This window comes from Lonchura striata, chromosome 12, assembly GCF_050655825.1.
Source record: "Lonchura striata isolate lonStrDom1 chromosome 12, ASM5065582v1, whole genome shotgun sequence".
NCBI classification, from domain to species: Eukaryota; Metazoa; Chordata; class Aves; order Passeriformes; family Estrildidae; genus Lonchura; species Lonchura striata.
Window position 1 is genome coordinate 22,467,531 of NC_140714.1, and position 7,634 is coordinate 22,475,164.

The 7,634-nt window shown below is 47.3% G+C and overlaps 1 protein-coding gene across 1 annotated transcript in view; it reads right to left on the reverse strand.

The window, feature by feature from the left end:
* Positions 1–6,613, reverse strand: part of NUP210 (nucleoporin 210) — a 47,523-nt gene extending 40,910 nt beyond the window's left edge. The window contains exon 1 of the mRNA XM_077786041.2: positions 6,403–6,613. Within this exon, the coding sequence (XP_077642167.2) occupies positions 6,403–6,557 (155 nt within the window). The 5' untranslated portion in view covers positions 6,558–6,613. The remainder of the gene's footprint in view (positions 1–6,402) is intronic.
* Positions 6,614–7,634: the final 1,021 nt, after the last annotated feature.

Below are 7,634 nucleotides of genomic sequence, written 5' to 3' on the forward strand. Positions count from 1 at the left end.
CAAGGAGGAGGATGGGAGTTCCAAACAAACAGCAATGTCACGTATGACTGAGTTCCCAGACACAGGTTTCACCTCCTTCTCTTAATGGCACAACCAACAAATCCACACCAGCAAAAAGCTCAATTTCTCCTTAACTAAAATCGTATCTATTGAAAAACAACACATCACAGCGCACTGAATTATCTGAGAGTTAACAGCTGCAGCCCAGGTGAGCACGGGCCTCTGCTCGTAGCCACTGCAATAAAACTGCAAACCCCGTTTCGAACCTTAAGCTCCCAACAGGATTTTGCTTACATAAGGAGTAGTTTTAGAGGATTTTAAAACGACAATATCAACTGCTGACCCAGAATTTCAAAGTACTTTGTCTAATCAAGGAAAAAACAGCCCACAGCAGTATGCAATGGGCAATTTCAACACTAATTAAAAGCTTAAACCTGAAAATTGTTTGTTTATATCTAGTCTATATACCTAAACAATGTACACAAATATGTGCATATCTTTAATAGGGATTACACTGTTTCTAAAATAATATTATTTTCTGTATTAATAGCACACAGCTTTACTCTAAAAAAATAAAATATATTTGAGAGATTAAAAGTGAGCAATTAGTTATTTTCCTGCTGTTCTGTTGTTCCCAGGCAACCATGAAACACTTTTCCAACATTTAGCAAGTTTCTTTAAACAATATAAGCATTCACAACAAGTAAGGCTTTTCCTGTACTTGCCTCGTTGGCTTTTGAAGCTGAGCATGTGCATGTGACTAGGTCTGCATGCAGGTATTTTTAAATAAGAATTATATGTAAGAAATTGGCTTTTATTTAGCTCTTTACACTGCTTAATACTCTCTGCCATCAGATTTTGTGTTATTAATTTGAGGATTTTGCATTCTTACAGTCTGGTATTGATTGTGTTTACAACACAACAGGGGTTTCACTGTGGTTTGTATTTGTTCTTTTAATATCTGGCTATGAATTGTAATACAAAACCACTGTGGTTTGCACTAATAGCAGTGCTATAAAATGGAATAGAATTACAGGATACTTTTCAGACTAGGAAAACATCAACAAAAATTAAATTTTAACTGCAAACATACACTCTCCAATTTTAAAGGAACTTTCATGCTTTTACAGCTAAAAGCCAGTCACTGCAGTAGAGAAACTGAGATTAGACACTATTTGACTTCTAGCAATAGTTTAAGAGGTAGAATATCAGCTGAATGTCTTTTTTTTAATACAAATTTTACTCCAATGGGCCTTTCTGAGGCTTGGTTTCATATGGATTTATATTTAGAAACAATCTGCTTGAGTAGTGTTTTTTCCAGCAGAACACAGGAAGTATCTGATGGCCCCTCTATCCTTCAGCAATATCAGAAGCACATTCTGCTTACAGCTACCTGGATGCAGGGCCAAGCACAGAGAGGCAAAGGCATTAATCAGCCAGGCTGGGGATTACAGCAGCACTACCCTGGGATCACTGCTGGGTCCTCGATGGGCAAGAAAAAGAATCTTCAGCTTTAAGTGACAAAACCCACAATATGGATCCTCTGCCAACTACAGCAGCTCTTCAGCAGCGTGTCAGTGTGTGTGACATTGAGAGCTGGGCTTGTCAGAAGGCAAAATTAGATCCTGAGAAGCCAGCAATGGGAAGCATTTCTGGCACTTGCTCTGGATCCCAAGCCAGCGCCTGTAAGAAACAGCAAGGCAGGGAGGAAGGACCTGAAGGAAGACTGAGGAGGGAAGGGGAAAAAAGCTCACCAAAGTCCCCAGTTTGTATTTCCCTCAGAGAAAAATCCTACTTGCTGAGGAATGAATGGCACCGGCAAAGAGGCTGCCAGTCCTCTTGTCAGTCTGTGCTTCATTCACCATTTCCATCCCCCTCCAAGGCCTGACACAGAGCCATGTGCCAAGACTGTAGCCACACACCTAGCCAAACCCAGGCCTGCGTTCTTCATTGACTGTTCTGTAACACCACATGTCAATCAATACCCCACTAGATTATACTTCATTTATTTATCAGTTGGTTCAAGATCAGGCACTTATTGCTGTTTCTGTCCCTGGCAATTCTCTGTTGATTCTTATTGCTCCAGTGTTTTATACTGTTCTGTCAGCTCTTCAGACTAAACTCAGCTGATTGAGTCAGCAAAAATCCACCTCTGTGGAGCTGCACTATGACTGTCAGTTGATCTGATCTTTTAGAATTTTATTGGGCATTGGGGCCGGTATGCGGTCAGTGGGAAACTGAGCAGTGGAAGTCTCCAAGAGTTTGGGAAGATTGGACCGACCAATGCACTGGGGACATTATATAGCCACTCTTGGGACTACAAAGAGAGCAAAAGTCTAGAACATTTATTTCATGCGTGTTCAGCAATGAAATATTGCCCAAAATCAACAAGTCCCTAGTCCTTCTGTCTGCCTTAGCAGGCCAGTGATGCTCAGACTGAGAAAAAGCTTTTTCCAACAGTAAACTTGCACTGATACTCAAACAGCAGCTAAGAGAAACACATTATTTCTTGTGCCTCCTGGGCTCTGTCAGAACACTTCTGCCACAGACTCGCACCCCCTGCTCTGGTTCTGAGCCAACACTCTCAGGTAACACACACACCTGAGCCACAGCAGCGCTGCCCCTCTCACTTTACCACCCAGCACACCTCAAACCAATCCTGAGCTCCTGCTGGCACTTCCAAGAGCTTGAAGCCCTGCTGGGAAAGCACAGCCAGGTGAGTCAGGGAGGGGGAGAACAAACATTATTTAAGACGTCACTTCACAATATGGAAGTTAACAATAGCTCACACAAAACATTTTTTGTGACAGTCAGACAGGTTTTTTAGACCTGTGGTAAAACAGGTGATCCAGGAAGCAACACAACTCCCACATTACCAGGGATGAAATTATTGGTCTTAGAGCAAAGCAACAGATCTCAATGAACAACACTACTGATATAGATTTTTAAAAGCACACAAGCCAGCACACGGAGAAGTAAGATCCATCTACAACAACAACACGACAAGGTAAGGAGCTGGAAAATGAGCTTTGCCAGCCAACTACTGTGACAGCAGCACTGTGCAGTGGGCTTGGGCTCTCTGGAAGTACCTGTGCATCCCACAGCTCCAACACCACTCAGCCACTGCATCTCTCCCTTTACTGTTGTGCCACCAGCTCCTCTCCCATGGCAATTATCTCATTACAACTCCTTCAGTGAGGGCTTCAGTAGCACACACAAACCTTTCATTAAGGTGGCAATAAACTCCTCTTCATTTCCACCAGCCCTCACCATGTATCTCAATTCTACACTCCATGAAATAATTAAATATGTCAACATATTTGTACACTGCAGATAATTTCTGCTACAAATACCCAGCCATGGAGCATACCTTGGGGGGAAATTTTTTTTTTTTGTGTGTGCGTTCCCATGCTCCCCCAAAAAATGTTATTATGGTATGGCAGGTTTCAAGGAGAAAATTCTGCTTTTGAATGCTTTCATTCTTTCAGGTGTAATTTATGGATTAAGGTGGTTAAAAGACAAATACAGACGCAATATTGACAAATATTGCAATATTAACAAATACAGATGCTAACTATATCTGCACAGACTGTATTTTATGCCTGAAAACGGTGCCACGTACAATATTAACAGATGGAAACACCGTGTGCTTTGAAAACAAAGCTTTTTCCAAAAAATAATTTTAATATAAAGGCAACCCAAACTCCAGAAGGCATGAGCATTTTGAAATCCAGAAAATACTTTAGAGCCATGCTTGTAACTTTACCATTACTCCCAGTCTGTTGGGGTGGTGACAGAACTTGACCTTTTCCCTCTCTATCAGTGCAATTCTCAGACACCACTACAATCACTTTTAAAATATCCTACTTTCAGAGGTAAACTTGAAGGCTGAAAAGGAAACTGGGGAAAAGTAAGGTCACAACATGCTATAGACTGATCTTTCAGGAAATTGGACACTTGCCTTTGAATTCTGAATGCTTCAGATGAGTAATGCAGACCTTCAAAAGGTGTCAAGCAGCTATCAGATGCTGCTGTACAACCAGAACAGCTCCCATAGGCCACCTCTAACCCCACAATCTCCCATATCCCAAACCTCCAGTCCCCTCTCCAGACACAGAGGGCCTGAATCTGACCATTTCCATTCAAATCCCTGCTTTCATGCATGCAAACACACCTAGCATTTCCCAAATGTGAGGAAGTCACTCCATCCCAAGCCATTGCATTTGGTACTTCCTAGCTTGTTCAGTTCGACAGCCCCTGTGCAGTAACAGCTCCTTCAGACAGGAAGCACAGGTGTCAGCAAGTGGCTGTGCTGCTGCTCCTCCAGACACAATTCCTTCTGTCCCCCACAGCTCCAGGCCTGCGGGGACAAGGATGCAGAGGGAGAGAGCCCCAGATGCAACTGCTGCATCTGCTCAGGCACATACACGGCTCCTGCTTCCTCCGGAGGGTTTGCCGAGCACACATCGAGTTTCACAACCCACATCCTGCCAGGCCTTGCAAAGCAGAAGTGAATAAACGCTCATTCTACAAGCCACAGAAGATGACAGCACACAGAAGGTGAATTAGGTGTAATTTCCTTAATTCTCAGCCAACATTCATCTCTGAAGGGCAGAGAGCGAGGATGGAAAAGGATGTTGAGGCCCGTTTGCATGAGGGATATGAGCCATTGTATACTGGCAAACAGCACCAATGGAACATGCTCTGAAGTGCACAAAAATCACTTCCATTAGAGATATGAATATGGATCAAATATGGCATTTCTCTGGAGAACAATCTTACATCTTTTCATTTGCAGACTTCAGTGAGATTAGCAAAGATCTCCATGCTTCTGACAGTGGGATAGCACCTGCCATGTGCAGGAATGGCTGCAGCCAGCCCAGCATCATCTCACAGCTCAGTGGCAAGCAGGAAAGGGAGTCTATACTGCCAGATTTTACTTGTGCTTTGATGAGTTTTGGGGTTTAGCTTTATGCAATATACTTTACCTCACAAACCAAACCCTTTTAGAGACTCAGCAGCCTTCAAAAATTTGAGTAAGGAAAGAGAAAAAACGCACACTTATGAGATTTTCACTAAAGCAGTCCATTAAAAATAAATTACATGACCACAAGCATCTCATCTAATAACTTTCATTTAGTTGACTTCTGGGTAAAATTAATTACTGCTCTTCTGCACAAGCATCCTCAAATATACAAACTGTAACAGACCAAAGGGCTGTTCCCAGCCCAGAGATGAGAAATGTACAACAACCAAGCAAAGAAATGAAGAGAATGAAAATATAGACTTTAAGATGTATTTCACTAACTGCCACACACAAAAAAACTGAAAACTGCTACACACATCCATCTGGCACATAAGGAAGTATCGTCCTAAACATACCTCAACTGCTACTTCTTTTTCAGGTGGGTACCTCCTGCTCATTACTGATTAAGTTACCACTCTAGAGCTCCACAGAAACGCAGGAAGGGGGCTCCCAGGCAGGAGTTCCTGGAGTACATCCCACGTGCTCAACACTGAGAAAACTGGGACAGCTTTCACTTTTGAAACTCCACTTCACTGTTCCCAGGTGGAGTCTTAAGGGTGCTGTTACCTACACCTGCAGCAGTGGTGAGAGGCTCCCGACTGAGCTATGACTCCTTTATGTCCACACAGCCTGAGCTCAAAGCTGGCAGGACCTTCATTACTGAGCACAGCAAGAGAAGGGGTATTTCATGACTGAGCACAGCAAGAGAAGGGGTATTTCACGATTAAGCACAGTGAGAGAAGGGGTATTTCATTACTGAGCACAGCAAGAGAAGGGGTATTTCATGACTGAGCACAGCAAGGGAAGGGGTATTTCCACAGAAGCAGCAATTTGGGCACTGTCCCCGCACACCTGGGACTGTGGCCATGTGTGTGGTGGCACTGCGGGAGTGCGGGGCGGCAGGGTGAGCAGTGTGGGTGTGGAGGCACAGTGGGCACGGTACCTGGAGCAGCAGGGGCAGTGTGTGTGTGGGGTACAGAGAGCAGCAGCTGGGTGTGTGAGGTACAGAGAGAGGCAGGTGAATATGTGTGTGTGTGTGGGTGGGTGCACAGCAGTGAAAGGCACATGTCGCGCACGGAGCCATGGCGGGAAGCTTCCTTTACAAGCAGGGACCTCCTGCTCAGGGCCCGGCCTGCAGACACTGCCCCACTCCAGCGGGTTGAACCCCTGCTGCAGACAACAAACAACCTTTCCCCTTCGGGGTGATCTCCATGCCTGCTCCCGCACTGCTGGGCTGCCCAAACCCGCCGGCAGCGAGGTGGGAGCGGTGGGAGAGGGCCCGGCTGCCTGGGAGCCGTCAGGCCCCGCCGCGGGCCGGGAGCCGCCGCAGGTGCCGGCGGGGGAGAACGGACAAGGGCGGCGGCACCCGCACTCACCAAAGGTAGCAACCCTCGCTGGCCTCTAGCGTGAAGTTGACGCGGGCGCCGCGGGTGAAAGGGAGCAGCACCTTGGGGGTGTTGAGCTTGGAGGAGGCGGCGAGGTGCAGGAGGAGGAGGAGGAGAAGCAGCGCCCCGGGCGCGCGGGGAGCCATGCTGCCGCCGGCGTGGCCGTGCAGGGCGCGAAAGAGCGGCGGGAGCGGCGGGGCTGGGCAGGATGGTTGGGGGGCTGGGCACGGTCTCCCCCGCCCTCCACCCCCGGGGCCGCGCCGCCCTCCCTCAGGGGAACTCACGCGGTGCCCACGGCCGGGCGCCGGCTGTTTGAAAAACGTCCTTTTCTCCGGGCCTGACCCCAAGTGTCTCGTAGGAGTCGTGCTCCAGAGCCTTCCCCTTCCCCGGCCAGGCTCCAGCACCTCAATGTCTGTTATGTCGTGGTTTCAAAGCTGAACACAGGGCTCGAAGCGTGGCTTCAGCTGAGCCCAGCACGGAGGGACGGTCACTGCCCTGGTCCTGCTGCCGCAGCAGTGCTGGAACAAGCCAGGTGCCATTGGCCTTCCTGGCCCCCTTCCTGTTCCCCGGACACACTGGTGCTAGCAGCTACGCTGAGAAACTGTTCATTCATTACCACAGCATCTCAGAATGGTTTCCGTCAGAAGGGGCCTTAAATCACCGACTCCCGTCCCCGCCCTGGGCACCTTCCACTGTCCCAGGCTGCTCCAAGCCCTGTCCAACCTGGCCTTGGGCACTGCCAGGGATCCAGGGGCAGCCACAGCTGCTCTGGGCACCTGTGCCAGGGCCTCTCCACCCTCACAGGGAGGAATTTCTTCTTAACATCTAATCTCAAACCCCTCTCTTTCAGTTTGAAGCCACCCTCCCTTTTCTTGTAACCCCAGGCCCTTGCAAATAGCCTCTCCCCATCTTTTTTGTCAATTCCTTAAGGTACTGGAAGGCCACAATTAAGTCACCCCAAAGCTTCTCCAGGCTGAACAAACCCAATTGTCCCAGCCTTTCCTTGTATGAGTGATGCTCCATGTGTGAAGGATCTGCTTGTCCTTACCTATGACAGAAGCGTGGTACACGTATGCATGAGGAGAATGGATTTCAGGAAGGTCACATGCATGTCGGAGATCCTTAAAAGATCCTTAAATCCTACTCAGAAGATCAGCTTGCTGTCCATCCAGGGACATGAGCTAAAAGTTTACCCAGCTTTAATTTAGGTGGTACTATCGAAG